Raw genomic sequence first — 24,728 nt, 5'->3', positions numbered from 1 at the left:
CGCCTGCCAATACGTAAAGCAATTAAGTTTTATAATGAGCTTGGAGCAGCCACACTTGGCTTCTGTTGGGGGAAAAGATGTAGAGCTACGCGGTCAGAAAGCTGCAGGATCCTTTAAGCAGATGGCCAACAGGTTTCTTGTATGGCACCCATACAGGGATGAGAGTGTGCCTGGATTTCTTTGTCAGTTCCCAGCATCAGGACCCAAGCTGGTGGTTGACAATAGAGACTAATCCTGATTTTACCAAACATTTTTGGCTGATGGAATGGTTGCATTTTAGATTCAAGAATCCATCATTCTCTAGGAAGCAGGAACCAGGTCCTGGTTTGGTGGTTTAAAGGTTCTCTTGCTGCACTGTGAGGCGGGATTTAGAGTAGGTGCAGGAGGGTTCGTTCTCTGTTCAGACTACAGAACTGGAAGGCAGGGGGTCAGGGCACGCACTTCCAGGTTTTATCTGTTTCTCTGAAAAGGCATTTCAGCAGCAGTCTCCATGCATTTTTATTTTTCTGCCTGTATTTGTAGCTTGATCAGATGGCAAGCTACATCCCCCTGCAAGTCACCTTAAATACACAAATGTAGGAGAAAGTGTTGCACTTCAGGCGAGCTCCACTTCAACTCTTAGGATTGAACACTTTTCTCCCCCACCATCGCGATGTCCTTCCTTTGAGGAGGGGCAGAGCACGGCTTGACGCAGCCTCACCAACCCTTCCTCTGCCTCTCCTCGGCATTATTCCCGGCAGCCCCTTCCCAGTGCAAACACATCCTTACGAGGTTCGCTTCCTCCCACCCCACACCCACCTCGCCACGGGGAAAGGGGGGGGGGGGGGGGGAAACAATCCTCGTCCATCTGCAGATGAATGTAAGTGGGGAGGAAGACGTTTAAATAAAAAAGTCCACACGCGCGTCGAAGCCTCGCCCTGCAGTGAATTAAGGATGCCTTGGCAACGGGAGTTAATTCATCGATCTCAGATGAATTGGGCTGTGAATGCGCAGTTTCAGCTTTCTGCGGGTTGAGATTTCGGCGCTACAGAGGGGAAGGCAGCGCACGCGGGCGCACGGAAAAAAACGCCTGAAGGCACGGCGCAGAGAAGCGGGGCCCGATGAGGCTGCCGGCAGCCAGCTGCTGGTGAGGAGCTCTGCTGCCCGTCAGTGCCCACCGCTGCCGTTACGCTGCAGAGAGGGGCAGCCCCTCGGCCGCTGCCTCCCGGCACTGCTAGCGCTGCCCCCAGCTCCCCTCGCCCCCCGCTCCCAAACCTCCGCCGCAAACAGCGGCGCCGGTACGGAGGCGCGTGCAGGTGAGGTGCTGGGCAGAGCTCACGGAGAACCGATCGCAATTTGCTTTTCTTCGGCTTATTATTATTTTCATCAAAATGACCTCCACCTTATTTTTCTTCTCCCTCCTCTTTTCTTTTTTTCTTTTTCTTTTTTTCTTCTATTAAAGAAAATGGGTTCAGTGCCATCTAGTGGGGGAGGGGACTGAGCAAGCCACCACAATCCCCGTTGCTTGGGATCAGTGCCACCGACTGGATTTATTCAGCAGGGAGAGATGATCCGCGGCATTCCCCTTCTCTTTGTGCTCTTCATTTCCCAAGAGGTGACGTTCCATTTACACGGGCTTCCATCCTTCCCTCTTTGTAATGAGGCTCCTGCTGGAGCCCGAGGAGCTCCCGCTACCACTGCGTTACCTGGAGTGGCGCTGACCCTGGAGGCGCTTTGCTGCTCTAATTACAGGATGTAAAATGCAAGACAGCAATCAAACCAAACACAGATAGAACAAATTATATCTACTAATGTTTTTTATCGTTCAAACGCACCTTGGATACCGGCGTGAGTGAATCCCCACTATGCCAGCCATGCCAACACAGACGTACACGATGCTGCCTCTCACACACAGGCTTCCCATAGCAACTCCCACAGACGGCTGAGCCATCAGCCCAACGGACTGCGGGGTGCTGATGGGGTTGAGAGCCCAGCATGTAAAGGTAGATGCGAACCTCAAAACTCCATGTAAGTTTGTCACCTGCCCTCTCCCCTGACGACTCCCACAGGTTTCTGCTTTGCTGCATCTCTACGAAAAGCATTGGGATTGCAAAGCTAAGCAAGTTAGCGAACACTAACAGATCTAAGTCCACCCGTGCAACATGAATTCACCTCTCACACGTGCACGTTATGCTACAAGCTTTCACTGCATCATTTTTTGTAAGATTCTCCTTTCTTTTCCAGCGCAAAGGACGGATGTTGCTCACTTAATGAATGCTATTCAGATGTTCTCCTATCCTTATCACCCAACGTGAGGCACATGTACTATTTACCACAGGGCATCCAGACCTTGCATTGAATACAGAATGATGAATCTCCTCATGGGCTTTTCTATAGCGGTGTTCTCATTCTAATGTTTGCAGGGTTTTTTACAAACATCGATGAAATTATCTTCCCAGTTCCCTGCTGAGAAACGTAGATAAAAGCCAATATTTCCAAACGTGTCAGGGTATTTGGGGTGCTCAATTAAAGCAGCTTAGAACCAAAACTTTGCGAGTACTTAGCACTTCCCTTCCTTAGAGAACAGCTCCCAGTCTCTTTGGCTCCGTACACCATGGTCAGTGTTCTACCAGTCAGTACAAGGGTACCTGAAACAGTAATCCACAGAAAACATGGATCACGTGGACATTAGTTGTGAAGACTGGCAATTATTTCACTCACTCAGCTTCATGTTAGCAACCCCAACAAAGGAGCAAATAAAACCCAATGAGAAATTTCAACTCAGCTGCCTTAACTCTCAGGTTACGACTTTTCCTAGCTGTATTCCTCTGCTAGGCTTACTACACGGCTTCCAAACTCTTGACCGAACAGCCACCACACCTGGGCTGCAAAGCCCTAATTCATCAGCCTTTTGGCATGAATGGAAGTGAGCTGGTGTGAAAAGCAGGATTGGGTCACGTATCTTCATGAACACAAGACGCAAATGAACAACATTTCGTGGACATTCTGGCGTTTTCTTAAGGTCTTGATTTAGTGACCTGAAGTTGTAAAGAACAGAGGCATGCATGAGCTGAGACAGAACAAATTAGGAGGTGAGGAGTTGAATGGAGTGTAAGAATAGAAAGAAGAGGGTTTTTTATGGAGGGAACAAAATGAACTGCTGAGCAGAATGCAGGAAGACATGTAGGTGAGTGCTTCTACACCTTTTTGTTTCAGTGTAACTGAGGGAACGGCCAACACCGAATTGCTTCACACAGAGACAGGTAAAAGACAGTACCCAATGAGAAAGAACCAAAGTGTAATGTTATTTTTCCAAAGACAAAGGAAAAAAAATATATTTAAAAAGAACACTGGAGGTTTTCCACTAAAATTGCTTCCTCCTGTGAAATTTACTCTTCATTATTTAGCTGTCAGCTGTCAAAGCCACGCAACTATGAATTACCTAAACCTACACTGCAGACACAGCTACCTGTGTATGACAACCACTGCTTCTCATCAGAACAACCCCAAGAATAATTTTAAACTCAGGCAAAACAAGGATGAACTTTTTCAAAGGAAGTAATACTTAAAATTTCCCCCAAGCTACCCAAAGCAGACAGCACTACTTGGAAAACGTCAACCCAACCAGCTGAAGTTTAGCAAAGCTGCAAGCTACTGCAAACAGGACCCAGGAGTCACACTTAGTCTGCTGAAGTCATTGTCCCAGTGCCACCTACACGCAGACTGAGATATCATGAGTGATATGCTGCAGAATATCATGCAGCTTATTGCGCTGTCTGTAAAGGCGGGCCCATATGTTTCATCTTGTCCAGCCAGGCAGTAGTATCTCAACATGTACCGTGCTCAGAAGCAAACACTAAAGCAACTCATGAAAACAAGCTTTGTTCCTGTTCCTGTCTCTGTTGAGTCCTGAGGAAACACTGAAGTTCTTCCAATGTCAGGGATACATCAAGAGAAATTGTTTTTTGTTTTTTGTTTGTTTGTTTGTTTGTTTCTAATAAAGGAAAGGCCTATATTGCATATATATAAGTTTCCATGAAAAGAGGGAGTTCTGCTGGGCTACAAGACAACTCAGCCAAAGCTCACAGGCAACCTTTGGCCCTAACGGCTCTGTCAGTCTTATCTCCCTGTAATAAAAAATACATCACCTTTGTCTTCACAAGCAGAGATTCAGTTTCACCCCAGTGCACCCTGCGATCATAGCAGGCATTCTGTTAAGCCTCCTGCTTATTGCCTTGCCAATTTTGCAGTCAACATCTTCACATTCTACAGCTTCCTCTCTTCTAAGTTGGAATACATTACATATGATCTCTCTCCCGCAGATCTTTTGTCCTTGTTAGGAGGGCTACTGTTTCATACAGTTCACAGTGTGCTTCGCCAAGTTTACCTTATGGGTTTCCTACCCATAATCCTGCTGCAGAATAAAGCCATTGCCTACTGCAGTGATGAAGACAACGTCCTGAATGCAGCAGTTCAACAGCACAGCTACTTGCTGCATAAAGCCGTCTACCAAGGAAAGATGGCTTTCTGACATCTCTATCTTTGAGCTCAGCTGAAAACAGGAAATACTATTTTTCATTAAAACTCATAATTTTGAGATCATTATATAATCAGTGAGAAGAATTCAAGATTGCAGAGTTGCGATACTGGGGCAAAAGAGCACTGACTCAGAGCAAAATCTCACAACTCCTGGCTTCCAATATTCTGTAACAAGTGACTTTTACTCTTGAAGCTACATCTAACACACCGATTACCAATACACTAAAGCCTGAGTAAGTCTGATTTTACTGTAGTTCATCAATATTTAGTGCATACGTGGAGTCTTATGCACAGGTGCACACGTAGTACCATTAATTGACATGGCGAATCACAATACACAACCTCCCCTAAGCTTCTGCCAGATTTCAGAACTCTTTGTGCCCAGAGTGATTTCTGGACGCAGGTTACATCAGCAGTGGTCTGCGAATTAATCCCCCGAAAGACAGAGGTGCGGTCTGATATAGTCTTTGGTAATGAATCATACCTGTGATTGTCTCCTAGATGACAAATCAATTTGCTCATTCTTTTAGTCATAAAAGAAGAGCAAGGATCAGTTAAACATCAGAATTCGTAGATCATAAATAATCTGGAAAGAAAGAACAGACTGGAAAGAAAACCAGCAATCAAACCTCAAAATAGTACCTGCTTAGAAAAACCCCACTCTCTAAAAACACTCCTCCATTTTGGAACATGACACAGGAGACCTCAATCTTCAAGTGTGTCATTTGGCTGTGAAAGCCCTGGCTGAGTAGCCCCACTTAGAATCAAAAAAAGAGAAGAGTATAGATATGTATAAAGGTATATATAATGTACAGACAGCGTGCATCTACACAAAAGCAGCAGATAACTTGGGTGATAAACACCTTATTTAGATATACGTATGCTGCTGTCCACAACAGTTTTGCATTTACCTTTCCTCATTTAATATTACCAACAATATTTGCATGAAAGTGAAGTATTTGGTTCTGCAGAGTTCATCTGTTTCTGCAGTTCATTTTTCTATCTGAAACTTCAGCACTGTGATATCACAATTAGTTGCTGAGGAATTGATTCGATCACAAAGAGAGGCTTATAGCTCCAGGTGGGAAACACACAGCAGGAAGGGCTGAATTCCTAAGTAGGAAGACCTCGTTTCCATGCAATTGTCATTGGTTTGTTAGCCTTAACAAAGAATAAAGGAAAGGAAAATCTATACATTTCAGCAGAACTGCTACCAGCGCACATTTTCTAAGAGATGGCAGCAGCTCCTTAATGACCGCTCTTTTTCTGTCAACACTGAATTAAAATCACAAGAGTGGATAGTTTCACATGCCATTGTTATCTTTTCATTGAATATTGCAATCCAGTGTACTGTACTACTAAATCTGACACACAAAATGAAGCATTTACAGAAACCTACAGCTTGATGTCTCTCTTCTAAAGCGCCTTTCAGAAGCTGGGCATCTTAAAGTGCTTTACAGCAACAATGCAGATGCTTACAGTGCAGTGAGAGGATGCAAACTCTGTAGGTACAAAGTGATTCAGGGAAATGTCTGTTTGGAGTCTCCAGACGGGATAGTAAGTCGATTTCCTCCCCACGTGCCTGGCTTCAGGCCGCAGGGATGTCTGTATTCAAGTCCTGTATTCAAGAAGATTAATGGTTGGAGACCCTATGCAGCAGCTGACCATTTGCCAGGGATTGGCAGCCTGGCAGCAGTTACAGTTGCAAAGAACCCACGGAAAGCTCAGATCTGCAGACATCTCGTTGCCGTTTTCAGAAATCCTGTTCAGGGCACAACTCACTCATTTCTTGGGCAGACTGGGGCCGCTGCAGCCAGGCTGCATACAGTAGGATTTTGAAGCTCATTAGCAGTTTGCTGCTTGCCTGTTTAACCGATGGAAGAAGAGCTCTCCAAGGCACCTCCTGCACTTCCAGGAAGCTGAGTGTAATGATGGCTCAGCAGGATGGCATCTCTAAGACCAGGGCAGCAAACCTAGCCATGCTTTGAATACTGTGCTAGCATTGAATATAACGAGGCCATTCATAGAGCAGAGTTGACCCACAGCCACTTAGGACAAGCAAATGACAAGGAAAGATCTTAATGCCTCCACAGAGTACTTTGTGCAGACTACCTAACTCAGAAGGGGAAAATGAGGACTTTAAAATGCTTTTGACAACATTTTAGGGGTATTCAGTCATATGCAATATAGTCATTATGGCTTACACTCTGAAGCTGTTCCACTGAGATCTGCTGTGCCACAACAGACACGCATTTATTCAACTTTGCTGTAAAGTATCCACCAAACAGGGGCATTGGTCAGGATACATGAAGAAAAAGAGAGACCAAATCAGGCATGCAGGGAGAAAAATCTCTTCTGGAATGCACCACAGAGGTCAAAGGGGCATAAAACATCAGTGCCTGCCGAAACTCAGGGGAACCTACAGCCCACAAACACAAGAGATCATAGAATCATAGAATGGCATGGGTTGAAAAGGACCACAATGATCATCTAGTTTCAAACTCCCTGCCATGGGCAGGGTCACCAGCTACTAGACCAGGCTGCCCAGAGCCACATCCAGCCTGGCCTTGAATGCCTTCAGGGATGGGGCATCCACAGCCTCCTTGGGCAACCTGTTCCAGTGCGTCACCACCCTCTGTGATCTAGATCCAAGACTGCATCTTGACAAGGGGAGGCCATCTCAGCATGCAGAAACAGAAATGTGAACTCAAACAGACTCAACTGATCTCCCCACATTTCTATTTAAGAGACAGCTGCCGTCCTGAGAATTTTACTGCTGGAACATTCTCATTCACTCTTCTTTTTTACACTTGGTCAAACAGAGTTAGAGATGGACAGCTGGTTTTTCCCCGTTTAAAACCTTGATGGATGTCCCTTCAGATGAGTTCTGCAAGAGATGATGGAAGAGAAACTACCAGAGCTTTTATCAGCAGTAAGCCAGCTGTCTCCATTGTTTCTCCTCTTTTCGCTGATTCCATGATTTAATTTTTTTCCTTTTCTTTCATTCCCCCCTTTAATACTTTGTTCCAGCCAAGAAAATGTGCCTTTGTTCCTGACACCATTAAAAGTTTCTTGCACATGATGCATGTTGTTGATAAAGTAACAACAATGTTCTACTTGTGTGGTAAGTTTTTCACTAGGGGAAGCTGAACCCTTTTTAAAGAATCAATTATTCTTCACAACTCATTTCTGGAGGAAACATTCTTATCCCCAGTTTACAGAGGAAGAAAATGGCAGGTAGGTTAATTGACTTGCTTAAGGTCATTCAGCGAGTTAGTGACGGAGTTACGAATAAAGCAAGATTGAACAATGCTCATTCCCAGCTCCTTGGTCTAACCATAAAGAAAAACTCCTTCTCTTGCTTCTTAAATACTTCATTTAAATCTATCACCGATCATTTATTCTGACATACTGTTGAACTACAAATTAGTCGGTCTAAATGACAAACACGTAGATGCGTGGAGATCTACTCGCTTGTTCAGCTTCGTGCACCCCCTGCTATGCTCATCATTAAAAGACACATGCTGCAGCTCCTCTGGAGAACTGTCAATACCATTTCAAGCATCAGTCTGAAGGCATCACAAAAGAGAGAGGAAGAGCACTTGGCTCTGTTTCCCTAGGAGGCGAGAAAGCTGCCTCAGTAGCCCAGCTGCCTGGGTAAGCAATAAGCTCAAGATGTAAATAATTTCTGTTTTTCTTTTTTTGCTGCATCTCTTCCCCAAGTATTTCCAGTATTAGATAGCTGGAGTGGCAGCATTTAATAGCTGCATCTCTGTAGAATTCACTCTGAGACATTAGTTTGATAAGTTATTTTAAAGTCAAAATATCCTTAAGTTGCCCACCCAAAGTCTGCCAGCCTCTTCATACAACACGTTGTCTCCAGAGGGATTTGCATTGCTAGACATCTCCATGGCTCAGATTGAATCACTGTGCAACACAATCCAACTGAAGTTCACAAATTAATCATGATCACATAAAAAATGAATAGACACATATGTAGCCAATGCAGTTTTACCAAATGCTCAGAGGGTCTTTCCATTTGATTCAGATGAAGACTGTTCTGTTCTGCCATATCAATATTTATAAGAAGAGGATGTTAGAAATCATCTTACAGCATGAGATAATAGTTTCAAGCATAAGATTTCAGAGCAAAGTTGATTACTGTGCATTACTGGAACCACCCCAGTGTCTCTTTTCCAGGATCAAATGAAGTAAGTTTCGCTTCTCCTTGAAAGTGCCAATAAACAAGTGCCAATGGGCTAACTCTCATCCTGGTCTTTTCTTCTTTCTGAATATACATTTGTCTTCTTGGGTCAAAATAACAGAGGTTTGTGTTGCATTTTGTCAAAATCCTACCTCAAGGTTTCTAAATGTTCAATTATGACTAAAATATATACCCAGGATGAATTAATCAGATAAGTAATTCCAGATCATTACTGATCAAACAAAATAATTCCAGTCCAAATTATGGCCAACAATTTATAGGGAGGTCTTCTGTGTACTTTATCATGAGCCCACTTCTTCTTTTTGCTGCTCTGCCGTGACCGACCCTGCTCTTCCCTTCCTTGGTTTCTTTTCCTAACAACAGTCCCCATGCTCACAACACCCATTTTGCCTCTGAGCCCCGCATCAATACACTCTCTTTTAACTCTTTTCTGGAGTTTCAACATTTTAGCTCACCTGTCTGCCACTGATCTGCTTCTAAATAATTGCTGACAAGTCCAAACACTCTGCCCTATTTACAACAAAAACCTCAGGAGGTTCCAGCAATGCGCCCATGAAATTCAGCTAATCACAAGCCTTTTCCTGCTGTCAACCCCTACTGCTTCCTTCCATTCCTTGTTATTATCATCCCTTAGCATGTCAAGTCTATTTGGGCTGTAGAATTCTCAGAGCAGAGACGTTTGCTTTATGAGTCCCAAAGACTCGAGGCACACTTCCAGTGCTACACAGATATCGTTAACCTGGTCTGATCAGACAGGTGGCTCAGTGCAGCAGTCTGTACAGCTGGAGGCCTAGCTCTTATGCACCCCATTTCCATAACCACCTCACTGTTCTGCACTAGTACAATGGTGGATAAGCTGCACAGAGACGAAGGAGTGCAACACAAATGGCTCAGATGAGCAGCCAAGAACATCTATGGCTATGTAGGTTGCAATCCAGACTGTGCTCACCTCTGCAAATTTGCAAATATGTTGAATTGTGGCTTTGTTGACTGTTGAATCCTTGATATGCCTTTCCAAATGCATGTGTGCTGCATTCCTGGCTAACACGCTAATCCTAGCTGGGTGCTTCTCATGCAATTCTCCTCAGAACCCCAGTATTAACACTAACGCTAAATGAACATACATACTTGTGGGAGTACATCCTTACTTAAACCTCAGACTTACTAATATTTGCATGTTTCTACACTGCTGACAAGAGGAATAACATAATTTTAAGGAAAAAAAGGCAGAAGAAACAAACTAATGCAGACCTGTACATCTATGTTAGCCATGTTGGAGCACCATGCTTGCACAGTCAAACGAAACACTGGATCTCTAAAGAATAACAGAATTAAAGGACTGTAGGTGTTGAAAGGAACCTCTGGAGATAAGTGAGTCTAAGTCCATGCTAAAGCACCTACTCCACAGTACCTCACACAGGAAAGCGTTCAGAGGGGTCTTACTTCTCCCTAGAGAAGGAGAATCGACAGCCTCTCTGGGCAGCTTGTTCCAGTGCTCCATCACCCTAAGAGCAAAGAAGTTCTTCCTCCTATTTGTATGGAAGTTCATGTGTTTCAGTTTTTGCCTGTTGCTCCCGGTCCTGTCACTGCAAACTACTGAGTAGAGACTAGCCCCACCACTTTAACACAAACAATTCAGATTTATAAACAATGATGAGACATTCTCAGTCTTCCTCAGGACAAACAGGATGAACACATGCTGGCTGTGTTCCTTGTAATACACCCCAGATACCATCGGCCTTCTGGGCCACAGGGGCACAGTGCTGGCTCTTGGACAATCTATTGGCCACCAGGACATGCAGGTTATTCACCATAGAGTTCCTTTCCAGCTCCTTTCCCTAACCTGTACCGAGGCACGCAGTTATTACTCCCAAGGTGCAGGACTCTACACTTGTGCTTGTTGAAACTCAAAATATTCCTCCACGCCCAACTCCCTGGACATATGCTTCCACGAAGTCTCAGTTCTACCCAAAACAGACCTGAGGTAGCCACTTGCACAGTGCTGCTATCTTCCCCTCCACCAACTTAATGAACATCATGTTTATAAAATTTCTTCTCAAGGATCACACAGCACATACAGAAGGAGTGGCAGTGCCTGGAAATACCACAGTCGTCACCCCAGATGCATATACAGACACATGAATGTGAAATGCTGTTGGGTTGACTGCTGTGGGGGCAGAAGGACTGCGCTGACATCACCAAGCAAGAGGCTGTGATGTCACCAAGAGGTGCACTGTGACCGCAGCACCGTCACTGCTCAGCTTTGGGCGCAGGCAGAGCCTGGCCCAGTCAGTCTCGTGCCTGGACTCCTGCCGAGCGCATCTGCGAGGTTGGAAGTGGAGCGAGCATTTGTCTTGGGTGCTGGGCTGTGCTTTGGGCACTGCTGGCAGCGGCTCTCGCTGCCCGTCCCTACAGCCACCACCACATACTGCATTTCCCTGGCCTGTCTGGCTCAGGCAGCTGGGGCTTCACAGGGTGCTCGTGCAGCAGCAGAGGTGAGCTGAGTGGGGACACATCCCCCAGGGTAGAGATTGGGTGAGCGCTGGGACTTGGGGAGCTGCCAGGGACAGGGCTGCAGCCTGAGGGACCTCTGAGGGTCTGGGGCATAGCATGGCCCAGGAGTGGGGCCAGGAGGGTGTCCTGCTGAGGAACTTGGGCTATTCTTCTGTCTGCCCGTGGGATGGAGAATGACTATGACCTCTCTTCCTCTTGCAGTGCACAACATTCACCACTGAGGCTCTGGTGAAGAGGAGCAGTGCCTCATCCTCACTCCCCAGTGGACCACAGCATAAGGACCATGGCAGCAGAGCAGGAATGGGTATGTCCCATCTGCCATGATGTGCGCAAGGACATTGCCTACGCGGTGCCGTGCCATCATGAGTTCTGCCTCGGCTGCATCCTGCGGTGGGGCAAGCAGAAGAAGAGCTGCCCCCTCTGCAGGAGGGACATGGAAGTGGTCCAGGTCACTGCGTGGGACAATGACGAGGACCTGAACTTCATCATCTGGCCTCCAGCACCACCAGTACCTGTCTGCTTCCAGGAAGGCGCTGCTCTAAACTTCAGCAGCTCTAGTCCTCCGTCGTCCCCTTTGCTATCTCCTCTGCCATTCTCAGATGAGGAAGAGGATGAGGAGGCAGTCGAGGAGGAAAGTGAGGAGGCAGATGAGGAGGAGGACGAGGAGGATGAGGAACTGGAGGACGAGGAGGCAGAAGAGGGTCCTTTAGTGGGCGGCCTCCGGCCTCAGGCCTGGGCACGGCTGTTCAGGCAGCACCAGGAGATCCTGAACCCTGTGCTGCCCTGGCTGCGCCGAGAGCTGAGAGCCATCTTTGACACTGACTGGTGGCCGACAATGGCAGCAGCGAGCTTCATCTTTGATGCTCTGTGTGACATCGGGCTGGACAGAGAGGAGCTGATAGAGCTGATGTGGCCCGCGCTGGAGGATGAAACGGAGACTTTCATCCAGAGGCTCATTCACACCGTCGTGCGCCGATGCAGCGAGGAGGCCCACAGACTGCTGGGTCTGCAGGGCGCCCATGTGCCTGGGGTGCAGGAGGAGGGCCCTGCAGCCAGGGGACAGGAGGACAGCTGGGTGGCCGCCCCTGGCCCCGCAGCCTCCCCACAGGTGACCCTCGCATCAAGGCCGGGACTCTTTGGCAGCACTTCGAGCCCCAGCAGAGAGGAGCAGCCCGGCACAGCAGGGGCTGACATTCGTGCGGGTCCCAGTCATGTCCCCGCTGCACACACGGCGAGGGAAGCGGAGCGGCCGCACGAGGAGATGGAGCAGGCGGCAGCAGCAGGTCCCTCTGCCCAGGGCAGCAGCCCCTCCGCTCCCGGCCACTCGCCTGAGAGGGCCCGGCGGCCCCCTAAGAGGAGCGCCGACAGTGACCAGGACCCACAGCCGCCCTGCAAGAGGCCGCCCCCTCGGTGGGACTAGCAGCGGTACACTTCTCCTTTGTAATTATGTAAACAAATAAATAATGATTATAGTCAATCACAGAATCACTGTGGATTGGAAGGGCCCTCTGGAGCTCATGTAGACCAAGCCCCCGCTAAAGCACGTTCCCTGCAGTCAGGCAGAGGAGAGGGGAAGGATCAGCTCCCTCCATCTGCTTGACCTGTCTTGAGCAAAGCCTCACACAGGCAGCAGAAGTGTCTCACTGAAGTTTCTAAAACATATTTTACATAAAATCTGTCATTTTATATGACAGATTATAGTTATTCTAGTTTAGATGGAATAAGTATTGCGGGATTCGTTATGTTTAAACAACGTAATCATCGGCCGGGAAAGCTGAAGAGAGAGGTCACGCGCCGCCCGCCGGGGCGGGAAGAGCACCACGCATGCGCAGTGACGAGCGCCCTGAGTTCCGCTTTCCGGCCCGCTCTGCCCGCTGGTGGGTGCGGGGCTGTGAGGGGTGAGCGGTTAATTGCTGCGCGGGAGCTCCGCGCCGTGCGGAGCGCCTCTGGGCACCGCAGCGCTCTGGCTGAGCCCCTGCCTGAGCGAAGGGCTGCGGGGAGCAGGAGGGGCTGTGAGGGGCGGAGCGGCCGGGGTTTGCTGGGGGTTGGGCTGGGTCGGCCGCGGCTCGTGGGGACCGCGTCTCCGGGGTGGGCTGTGTGTCCCTGGTTGTGGGAATGTGAGGCTGCTCTGGAGGAGGAAATGGGTGCTTCTGGCCTGTGCTGAGCCGGAACGAGGTGGTCTGAGGCAAGCTGGTGTGTTAAGAAGAAAAGCCGCGTAGGACTAGAAATACAAGGCTTGCCTACCCAGCAGTGCCTCAGAGTCTGAGGTCACCCTGAAGCAGGGTGTTACGGAGCGTAGCCTTCACCTTCCTCATTTCTCACGTGTTGTTGGGCCGGCGGTGATTAACCGAGGTCTCCAACTCTAGTTGCACGGCCTGGATTCCTTTAGGGGTTTTCTTCTCACTGCTGACAGGTGACGGGACGAGGGGAAATGGCCTCGAGCTGCACCAGGTTAAGTTTAAGTTGGATATCAGAAAAACAACTTTACAGAAAGGGTGGTTAAGCACTGGAATGGGCTCCCCAGGGAGGTGGTTGAGTCACCATCTCTGGATGTGTTTAACAACAGTTTGGATGTGGTGCTCAGGGACGTGATTTAGCAGAGGGTTGTTAGAGTTAGGGTAGTATGGTCAGGTTGTGGTTGGACTTGGTGATCTTTAAGGTCTTTTCCAACCTGAGCAATTCTGTGATTCTGAGTGAAAAGCAGGTCCCCAAACCACTGCTCTGCGTCATGTAGGGGCTCAAGGTATTTTAATCTTCAGGCTGCAATTGGAAGAGATTAAGCGAGCTTTGCGTTTGAGTACAGTCTAGTAATACTTTCAGAGCGGTGATGTGATGTCAGTTTGGGGATGATTTGTTTTATCTCTGTAGGAATTAGGACTAGATTTGCTGAAATGATTGATTTAGCAAGTCAGCGATCGTTCCCCTGTGTAATAGATGCACAAGCTGAAGTGCCACCCTGCCATCATTTGAGAGCAGTCTTTTCCCATTAGGCCAGTTGCCTTATTTTGAAGTCTTCAACACTTGGCCTTCCCTTTTGTTGCTCTTGCCATTATTCCCTTTGACTCAGAATGCCTGTGTTGCTTTCATGCTTTATTTTCTTCTTGCTCTTGTAGTGCTTTGCTAGCAGGAGTGAATGAAAGGAGACAGCTGTACATCAGTACTCCAGGGTAGATGTATGTTAGAGGGGTTACAACTGTTTTGGATTTGTTATTAAAAAACAGATCCCTGTTACCATGCTACAATCTACTTGGCCCTGTCCTGCTGATTACTGTTGTCCCTGCTCCATGCTCTCTCAATTTTTTTATGTTTATCTTCTGGAATCATCAGTGCAATGCTTCTGAAAACAAGAATTTAAATATGTAAAGGAAGCATAGTGTGCATGAACAAATTCCTCTTGTTTTTTTGGAGACTTAGATCGTCATTTATTCAAATAGGCACAGTACAGACAATGTATGCCTTCAAGTACAGGGTCATGGAAGTCTTATTCTTGTCCATTGCATCCCAAAGGTGAATGTTTCTAAATCTCCGGGAAAGGATTGCATTTTCTGCCTTACGTCACTTTTCACAAGGGAGTTAATGAGCAGAGAGGGAACCCTTTTCCACAGCCCTGTAAGAGACTGTGGCTGCTCTCTCTGGGGGCCCAGTAACAGTTCCTTGTGCCTTCAGAGTGTTTCTGCTGCAGAGATGTCCTTAGGTGGGAGACAGCTAAAAAGAATGGGAAGCTGCTGATGTGAGATTTTGAGGGGCAAAAAAGAATCCAATGTTGAGAAATTAATTCTTTCCTTTTTGAAAATGAAAAGGTATAAGGAGATGTGCAAAGAGAATGGAGAGGCAGCTGGTAGAAATAGTTAAGGAAATGGAATTGAGATGCGACGGATGTATTTAATTGATTGGTAGTTCAGACTGATACAGAGAAACACTTATTTCTCTGTGCAGTTAAAAGGCCATTTTTGTAGCAAAGTTCATGCAATGCTTTAAACAGAGTGAGAAATTTTCAAGAGCAAAAGTTCCAGGCTGCTTTCTCAGTATATTTATGTTGTGTCCTGTGCTTTTGTAGAAGTCAGAAGCATCACAGTGGGGCACTGTTTTCCAGAGTCCACTCTGTAATTGCTTCTGTGCCTACAGTATAAAAGGTAGCCCTGAGCAGGCTGGTAAAAACTGCTAAGAAAAACTAGGCATGGCGTGAAGGTGATTCAGCATAGGTAATTCTGTGATGTCCTAGTTGGAGTGTAAAGTAGTGCTGGCATATTCTTTATACGTAAGACTGTGTATGTATTGAAATTAGACCGATTTTTATGGAAGGAATGTATTGCATCAGATGTGTGCAGTGTATAATGAGTTGGTTTGATTGCCTTAATTATGGGATAGCTTGCAGTGCCCAATCATCTTAGGATTGTGGATCTCGTTTCCTTTTGCAGGAAGGTCCAACTGTGTATGTGTGCCCACTCATCTTTGGGAAATGTCCAACGTTTCCAGTTATGCCCTTCGAATGGCCCGTCTGAGTGCTCAGATATTTGGCGAAGTTGTCAGGCCAACTGACTCCAAATCCATGAAAGTTGTAAAGTTATTCAGTGAGCAGCCCATAGCCAGAAGGAAAGAGGTGTACGACTGGTATCCTCCTCACAACACTTACTATGCCCTCATGAAGAAACTCCGTTTTCTTGGTCTCTACAGGTAAGCGCCCTGCTTATGGGATGGGAGCGGCGTTGGAGATGGAAATGGTGGGGATGAGTTCTGTGGCATTTTTTTCTTCATGGACAGGAGGAGTAGAAAAAGGTCCACTTTAGAATGTGGTGCTTATGGAAATTGGCTCTTGTACTGAGGGCAAGGAGAGCAAAGTATGTGAGTGCTGTCTAAATATTCATGTGTGAATGAGTAGAACCTTCTGTGAAAAAGACTCCAGATGTCACAATGGTCAGCTGGTTATTTAAGAAACAGTTCTTACTCTGTGTGGGGATGTTGTAGAGAAGAGCTGGGTCTGGTTCTGAGTATTCCAGAGCAATGTGCTTTAAAAAAGTGACAATCTTGAGATAGAAATTGCACTGAGGCAGCGTTGACCTATATTGATGAATCATTCAAAAATTAGTGGAATTTAGAAGAGAAGTCTGTGTTTGACTGAAGGAGCTGTATTATTCTTAAAAGTAAATTAAATTCAAATATGACTTAAGTACCCTTATCGATTTCATTTTCATCAAAAGCAGTTGTGTACTTTCTTCATGAATTTCCACACTCTCGAGTAGGAACAATCTTCGCTGCTAATGAACATCAGCAGGTGTCAGATGCAGTCCTTTGACTTCAATCAGGTAGCACTGAAGAAGTGCCTTAAAAACCTGGCTGCTAACCTTGTAAAATCAAATCAGATTAATTTCTATTGCTAGCATTACTGTGTGGTCTGCGAAGGGCTGCCTCCAGGATACTCTTGGTTTTGGTGAGCGTGTGAACGCTTCATTATGTATTGACACAGAAAGCCTCAGTGACATAATAATGTACTTTTCCCTTCTTCTTCCCTTCCTAATCTCAGGGTTCCGTCTCTAGCTGCTGTCTTTACAGAGAGCTTGTAGAATCGGATTTCCTGCTTAGAAACGTGTGGCAAAGGGTTGGAGACTAAAAGGACCTGATAATAATTTATAAGTGTTTTGTTTCTTTTTTTTTTTTTTTAGAAAAATTGCATTTAAAAATAGCAGTGCAGCCATTTTAGGCCACTTTGAATGCAGTTGTCCCTTTTGAGAAATAACTTTATGCAGGAAAATATGATAACGGAGATCAAATAGGTTTATTATAACGTTACTGAAGGTTAATTATCTCTGTCTGCACCTTCCTCCTCCTCTGTTTTATTTTCCTGTTAAGGTCCTACAGGAGCTGATGCTTTCTTCATAACTCATTGTTGAAGTCGCCTGAGAGCGGTGTTATGTACTAATTATTGCTCCACAGACCCCTCTCTCCTCAGGAGCTAATGACCTGAACTTACTGTATAGCATATAAAAGCAGTGTGCCATTGCTAGACTGCTGGGTTAGATGCTAAGAGGGAAATTCTCATCCTTGCTCATTTTTTTGTTTTCCATTGTGTTTGAGCGAGTACGTAAGAACACTGTAAGAAATGCATACGCACACAAGTGTGAGTACGGACACACACACCCCCAATCTTGCTGAAAAGAGCAACCTTGTTAGTTCTGAAAGAACCACAGCAATTCTTCTGCATTATTTCAGTCAGAATTACTGCTAGCAGTAACACAGTGCATGGCGTTGTGTTCCAGTATGGACTTGCTTGTTTGACAAAGTTGATTATTCTTTTTTTTGTCATTATCATGTGGTTCAAAGGAGCTTTTCCATCTAGATATTCCATGAAATAGAGCAAACCTTTTCTTTTCTCCCCTACTTAGAGATGAGCATCAAGACTTCAAAGAGGAGATGAGGCGATTGAAAAAGCTCCGTGGAAAGGAAAAACCAAAGAAGGGCGAAGGAAAGAGAGCTCTCAAGAAGAAATAGTGCCCCTTGGACAATATAACTGTGGAAACGCCTGTGACCCACAGTTTCTGTTTCCAGATGGAGGGGGCTTAGCGTGTGAGCTTCATTTGGAGCACAAGAACCACGCTGTGAAATACTGGAGTCCACCTTGGGAGTGCATTTGGGTCTTAGTGTTTTGCTGGGTGTTATTAATTCCTATGTTTGAAATATTCTGGATTCTGTAGCACATTTGTTTATCACGAGAGCCTTCCTGTACCCAAGTGGTAACAACAACAGTTGGAAAAGAAAAAAAAAGTCTCTGTGTTTTTCTTGGATACATCAGCAGCCATATTCCAGACCTTCTGGATCTGGAAAATGTCTCTTTTTTTTCCTCTTTTACTTTCTTGCATTGCTATCAATGGTGTTTTGCATTTGACCACAAAAAGAAAAGGCACTTCCTACTTCTGCTGCTTATTATCTTGTCTATTAGGTGGAGTTTTGTTCCACGTAGCTTTAACATTGACTATCTTTTTAAAGTTGCTGTTAAAATCTGTATTTCTGCACTGGATAATCCTTGATGTTCCATTGACTGCCTGCAGCACTCTCACTGTACCTTGAATATTTAGATACTGCCATAGAAGCAACTGAAAAATGAGGGCTGAAGCTGCTTTCAGGACCCTCTACTGATTAAAATACATTATTTAAACATAATGTAGTAAAAGGATTTTGAATAGAGCCCAGTTGCCTAGAGGGCTCGTGAAGAGCTTGAAAAGGTACAAAACAATTTTATAGATATGCACTAAGTGTTTTTTATAGCTATGCTCCTCCAGTGTTGTTAATATCAATAATTACATGTATATACCATTTTTACCTGTCACTCACTGTCAAGGTGCATGAAGTATAGAATGTAACTCTGCTGCTTTGTCTGGCCACAAATGCATCCTGTCTGGAAGTGCCTTGAAACTACATCTTTAATTTCCAGGCCCCAGAAACCTAGAGGAGCAGCCCTGAGCTTCTGAAGGGTTGCTATTCAAACCTTAGAATGACTGGGGCAGGAAGTGTTGCACAGTAAACTTGGGGTGTGCTCCATTTTTGCATACGGAGACATTCTAAAGTAGGTAACTACTAACCCGGGGCCACTTCTAAACCAAGCTTGTTGAAATGTGTTTTTAGAGGGACTTGTCTGATGGGTGAAATTGATGGATCTACATAAATTTGTAACAGCTTCACATTTGTACTTCACCAAGGTTAAGAATTCAACTAATGCCAATTGCATTAAAGGTCGTACTTGGCGATGCTGTGGGGTCAAATTAACTGTGGCAGCTGCGGACTGCTGGTGCCTGTAGTAGCAGCAGCTCCGTCAGCCAGGACTTGGCATCTTCAGAAATAAAACTGAAAATCAAATGTTTTCTTCTGCATTTTAAAGGGGAAAATGTCAACAACAACTTTGTATTCCTGTGAATGTACAATTACACACAATGAAGCGTGCACACAGCAAAAATTGATTGTATTCTTGCTCTAGTAAAGTATACACAATCTTAAACGCTGTGTGTGAGGAAACCTGTTTGTTTGAGTATGATATATAAAGTACTTACACAGCCTAATAGATCTGCTATGCTTATCCTTCTGAATCTCCATTTAGTCTGTTTTAGGACTCGGCATCTACAGAGCCTACAGCGAGCAGTGAATGCCACAGCTATGCTGTGTCTTTGCTAGACGTAGGTACGGATTCAGCAGTGTAATACTAATTGGACTTGAGGATCAGATCTGTTCTTCCTTGTCTGCTCAAACCACCTGGCTATTTATGGATTCTAAGGAGCTCTTGTCATGCACGAGAAAGTGAAAGCCTTGTTGGTCTAGTCAGCTATAATGAGCCCCTTTGTCTGCAACCTGACAGAGCAAACCTACCCTTGGAATCAAAGCATCACACTGGGAGCACGCTTTAGGAAGGCGCAGCAAAGCATCCAGCAAGGCCTGTGAAGTGAACAGCTGTGTAATAAACACAGACAATGAATTGTTGGCGTTCATCCCCATTCCGCAGTGTTTATGAAAGCAAAGTGGATAGAGCGAAGTCATTTTAAAGAACAGTCATAACTTTAAAAAGAAAAAGCTGTGTGAGTACAGAAAGAGTTCCCTGCCTAATTGCTCATTATTCTTCTGCGGTATTTATTATCTAGAATTACATCTTTTAAAAAGTGGTTGTTTCCCCTCCTCTGAGACAATTAGAATAACAATGATTCAGCATTGTTGAGCTTGTCCCAGTATTAGGAAATCTCATTACTTGCTGGGAGTGCAACTACTCTGTTCCAGAACATACAGTTTTCTTCACTCCATGAGTGAGATAGAGATAGGCACTTTGCTGCCTGGCTTCTAACTATCACTCTATTATTTAATAATAGACACTGCCCTGAAAAGGACTACTTTTTGTGAATCACAGCACTTCCACAAATTGGAATTCACTTTTGAAGCATCATGATGGGTATTAACCCAGTGTGTGTATTTAGGAGGGGAAGCAGAGTTTCACCTATATTCAGAGGAGGAAGGATGAGAAAACTTGACTTCTTAGAACTGTCAGTATAGCGTCATATCCATTTTATGTAATAACAATAAAGCTCAACTTTATTTTTCCTTTACTGTTATTCTTTTCACCATTTGAACTCTACGTTTTGTTGCAGAATTCACTCTTCCTGAGGCTATGAGCTGACTGTCCTTGGCAAATGTTTAGATGGATGTTTTAATTCTCGATCAGAATAAATCCAGATAAATGATCTCTGAGGGAGTAACTGAGAGCCATACCCCTAACCTCTTCTGAATCCTGAACAGGTTAATTAAGTGCCACTGCTGCCCTCTGTTAAAGGTGAGCAAGAGCAGGAAAAGGATATGCAAAGGGGAATGGCTTTAGGTTAAAAGCGAAGGTTTAGGTTAGATATTACGGGGAAATTCTTCACTTGAAGGATGGTGAGGCACATGGACGAGTTGCCAGAGAAGCTGTGGATACCCCATCCCCGAGTCCTTGGGCAGCCTGATTGGGTGGGTGGTGGTCCTGACCATGGCATGGGGTTGGGACTGAGTGGGCTTTAAGGTCTCTTCCAACCTAAACCGTTCTGTGGTTCTGTGATTATATGTGATGTGCTGTATCTCGCGTGGCAGCTTAGCTCCCTCAGCTGCAGTTGGTTTGTGACAGGAGTAGCAGTACTGAGTTTAGACAGGTATTGGCATTAGAAAACAAGGTATCTAAATACCACTAAGGCATACTCCTCTGTATCATGTAAATAAATGCTGAAGGATTCATTTATTTTTTAGCCATAACAACTGGTTTTGTAATTCTTTATTTCATTGTGCTCTGTTTGTCTCTAGTTGTAAAGTCTATCTTCGGTATAGTGTAGTTGTAGCTGCTGAGAACCACCTTGATAATCAAAAGTTATTTTGTAAACAAACTAACCCAGTTGCTATATATCCTATAGGGAGAGCAGCTATAGCTGGACCTGTTCGTTTTGAAAGTCCTGCAGACAGCAAAAGTCAACATGTTTTATAATGGAACAAACGAAAGCAGTGTTTCCTATTACACTTAGTAATGTGCTAACATACAGACACGTGCAGGAAACTACTAACTTGAAGACAGTTTCTCCTAATGTGGAGTTCATTCTGCCTACTAAACCAATGCACTAATTGTACTGAAATGCACCTGACTGCTACTGAGTTGTGCTGTGGTTTTTGGCAAATGTATTGTCTTACTTGACAGCATTTCCTCAAGAATAAATGTAGAACAATGATCAGTTAGTCAGTGGCGTCATGATGATAAGCTGCTTTTAGGATGGGAATTTACCCCAGGAGAACCTCATGTAAAGAGCAGCTTAGTATTGCCATAGTAGGACTTGTACCCCTGTGCATTTCAGGGCTTTCTTTCAGAGAGCTTTTTCATGAGAGAGTTGGTGAAGTTGATGGCATCGTTAGCACTTCAAATAAGCTGTGATAAATTAATGTGGTCACACAGTTTAAAGATATTCTTGAATTGTAAATATTTATGAAATTTTAAAGCACATCTACACATTCCTCCACCACTTGAAGGCCATTTTACATCTTTTTTTTTCTTTCTTAAAGCAAAACAAACAGAAAACAACCCCACAACGTTCAGTAATCTGTACGTTTTATAAAAGCTTCGTGATTCTTAAAGGTTGTTTTGATGAGGGAAAGGCTTTAAGGCTTTGGTTTTGGTTTTGTGGTTGTTTATTATTATTATTACTATTATTATTGTTATTTCCCTTAAAGCAAAAGGGATAATGTGCAAAGAAAACAAGGGCTATGAGGATGCCAGATTCGGTCCTTTAAACTCAGTTCTCCTGCAAAGCTGTTCAGCTGTGACATTTGTACAGTCCCTTGGGAGCAAATCATGGAAACAAAACCTTCAAGGAGACTCTGTCATCTTGATACTGAGACGTGTGAGAGCAGAAACCTTTCCTGTTTAACCTCTGCTAGAGGCAGCTGCATTTCCCTAACCTGCACAAATAACAATGGAAAAGTCAAGGGTTCTGATAATAAGACATTTCCTCGAGAGTAAAATTAGAATAATGATCAGTTAGTCAATGGTGTCATGATGGTAAGCTGCTTTTAGGATGGGAATTTACCCCAGGAGAACCTCGTGTAAAGAGCAGCTTAGTATTGCCATAGTAGGACGTGTGCCCCTGTGCATTTCAGGGCTTTCTTTCAGAGAGCCTTTCCAGTGAGAAAGCTGATGATATTGTTAATGTAAGACATGTATTAGAAATGTAAAAGAAAGCAGAAGCGGGGGGGGGAGGAGGAAGCATTATAAATTCTAGAGGTGAGAATGAAATGCTGCAAATGGGCCAGATATTTTAAATGGATCTTTCCATGCCTGCACGTCTGGGATAGCATGATAGCATGAAAGACATCTTGCTCTTATTCTCCTCTTCAGTTTTCCTCCAATATAATAATAATACGTCTTAAGAGCAGATAGGAAGGAACAGACTTCAAAACATTAGAAAGAATTTGCTTATGAAGGATCAGTGTGAGCAAAACACAGCTCTGGTGTGCTTAAATGGTGAGGAACGCTACAACAGACAGATACCTGTGACCCATGACCAGCATACTGGCTGAGGAATTACTTAGGGTTGTCTACGGTGCTAAATATGAAACCAACAGGATAACAATCTTGACACTGAAGTACCTTTATAAATACCATGTTAAACTGTTCAGGGTGGGATACTGCTAAAAACTCCACAAGGTGAGATATTTGGAAAAACTGAGAAGGCTCCCAAGAGGTGGGTTATGGTTTTCTTATCGGAGGCAGTCAGAGCTAGACTGAGTGAAGCGTTACAAAACAGAGCCCAGGGACCACTTCTCTCTTGGAAGAAGAGGCAGCAGATGGGATGATCTCATACATTTTCTCATACTGTAGCTAGGTCTGTGAAAACAAATTTCACCAAGGGCTACGAAAGCATTTTGATATCCATTATGTTTTCTGCCTACGCTTGAATGTACTTTACTTCATCCTAGCACTCCTAAAGCTGTCTGTAAATATTTCACAGAGTTCAGGGGGTCTCTTGCACTTCAGTTGTTGTTTCTGCAAGGCTGCTGTTTGTAAATAGATCTTCAAATGGCATTAGGGGCAAAAATACAGCTGAGCTCCAGAAATACTGAAAAATATGACACTGCTACACGCGATGGTGCACCATTTCCAACACATAATTGGAAGTGCATCACATTCCTCAATTTTCATTGCAGCCTTGCCTGAATGAAAATGTGTGCGGCCAGTTGAGCCCAGACTCAAAAGTGGATGACTACAATGTTATTTCAGATTCAAGCACCAAAAGATGTGGTCTAACTTTAGAAACTGTGTGAATATTCAGCATCTCTAACTACTACAAGATGTGCTTGCTTTTGGGTAACTGCAAGGGAGATACTATGCCAGCATACAGTTGTAGTCACCTTTTGCTTCTGATTGATGGTAGTCTCTACCACACAGGACTCATGAAATTTCTCCCTAGAGACTCTGTCATGCCTACTAATGCAATAAATAGCTGTTCCTGCAGTGATGTTCAGTGTCGATCAGAAGCATGTTAGGCTGTCTGGGTACCATACACTGATTTCCATGGAGAACTGCAGGTGGCTTAAAGAAAATCCAGTCCACTCAAAGACTGTACCAGTACAGCTGAAGAGAGCTGTACTGACATCCAGATGATGCTATCTTGCTTGTGGTCAGCAGCCACTGCAGAGAAAGTACAGCAATTCTAATTTCTATAACTACGTGAAGGAGGCTATGTGTGACAAAACAGCACGAAACTGCTGCTCAGAAAGCTTTTAGGGGAGCAGCAATCAATGACTGAGGTCACCCCAGTGGTGGAAGAGTTTGCGTTCTGTATGGGACTGCATAGCGTATGGAGCACATGTGTGCATATGTACACAGGTATTGCTGGGAGTCCCGAGTTTATGTTGACTTTCTATGTAAGAAATTGAGGTGAGGCTGCTATTTTATCTGATGTTACTAAGCACTGTGTATACTTGGTAGGCACGGGAGCATCTGTATGAAGACTTCAACCTGAAGCAGTATTAAGCCAGCACATTCATATCAGAGAGGCAGTGACTGAGGCAGTGTAGAAATCACCTGGATGCATGACATTTCTGTGTGAATGGATGAGATGCTGTTGATACACGGGCTATGTGTGAGGTGCTGTGTATTCTTTCTTGAGTGTCTGTCCTCTGTTTGTTTTGGTGCAACTGACAGCAGTAAGCATTGCTGACAAGCTCTAAACCTCACAGACACTTTTAAAATTAACAGCACGTACCACAAATAATTGGGCTATGAAATGTCACAGTTATTACTGACAGCTAGAAAGGAACACTCTCTGGCCTCTCTTTGTTTTGTTTTTTTGATGTTTTTGATTGTTTGTTTGTTAGTTTTGCACTTAGTCATTTTACTCATATACTGTGATGTTTACCAAAATCCTACTCCATTGCCTGACACCAATACAGCCAGCAGTGATGTCTCTATATCCGCAAACTCAAACTG

General features: G+C 44.7%; 2 protein-coding genes across 4 annotated transcripts; both read left to right on the top strand.

The window, feature by feature from the left end:
- Nucleotides 1-10,091: 10,091 nt before the first annotated feature.
- LOC121107600 (E3 ubiquitin-protein ligase Topors-like) lies at nucleotides 10,092-12,677 on the top strand. The gene is made up of 2 exons (XM_040652790.1): nucleotides 10,092-11,238; nucleotides 11,459-12,677. The coding sequence occupies exon 2, from the start codon at nucleotides 11,541-11,543 to the stop codon at nucleotides 12,675-12,677; it is 1,137 nt and encodes a 378-aa protein (XP_040508724.1). The 5' UTR covers nucleotides 10,092-11,238; nucleotides 11,459-11,540.
- Nucleotides 12,678-13,097: 420 nt separating this feature from the next.
- Nucleotides 13,098-19,244, top strand: MRPS33 (mitochondrial ribosomal protein S33). 3 transcript variants are annotated; one of them, XM_015285566.4, is made up of 3 exons: nucleotides 13,098-13,134; nucleotides 15,676-15,931; nucleotides 17,638-19,244. In XM_015285566.4, the coding sequence occupies exons 2-3, from the start codon at nucleotides 15,717-15,719 to the stop codon at nucleotides 17,741-17,743; spliced, it is 321 nt and encodes a 106-aa protein (XP_015141052.3). In that variant the 5' UTR covers nucleotides 13,098-13,134; nucleotides 15,676-15,716; the 3' UTR covers nucleotides 17,744-19,244. The 3 variants fall into 3 exon arrangements, with proteins under 3 accessions (XP_015141052.3, NP_001185579.1, XP_015141054.1); NM_001198650.2 differs by having other exon boundaries at nucleotides 13,127-13,155; XM_015285568.4 differs by having other exon boundaries at nucleotides 13,127-13,708.
- Nucleotides 19,245-24,728: the final 5,484 nt, after the last annotated feature.

The sequence above is a fragment of the Gallus gallus genome, chromosome 1 (genome assembly GCF_016699485.2).
Source record: "Gallus gallus isolate bGalGal1 chromosome 1, bGalGal1.mat.broiler.GRCg7b, whole genome shotgun sequence".
Classification (NCBI taxonomy): domain Eukaryota; kingdom Metazoa; phylum Chordata; class Aves; order Galliformes; family Phasianidae; genus Gallus; species Gallus gallus.
The sequence above is the reverse complement of the archived record's forward strand: the minus strand, read 5'-3'. Positions and strand labels throughout refer to the sequence as shown.

Bases quoted from the DNA above. Each gene is read 5' to 3' on its own strand.
- LOC121107600 (XM_040652790.1), top strand. From the start codon at position 11,541: ATGGCAGCAGAGCAGGAATGGGTATGTCCCATCTGCCATGATGTGCGC.
- MRPS33 (XM_015285566.4), top strand. From the start codon at position 15,717: ATGTCCAACGTTTCCAGTTATGCCCTTCGAATGGCCCGTCTGAGTGCT. The intron at 15,932-17,637 runs GTAAGCGCCCTG...TCCCCTACTTAG, and splicing joins CGTTTTCTTGGTCTCTACAG to AGATGAGCATCAAGACTTCA.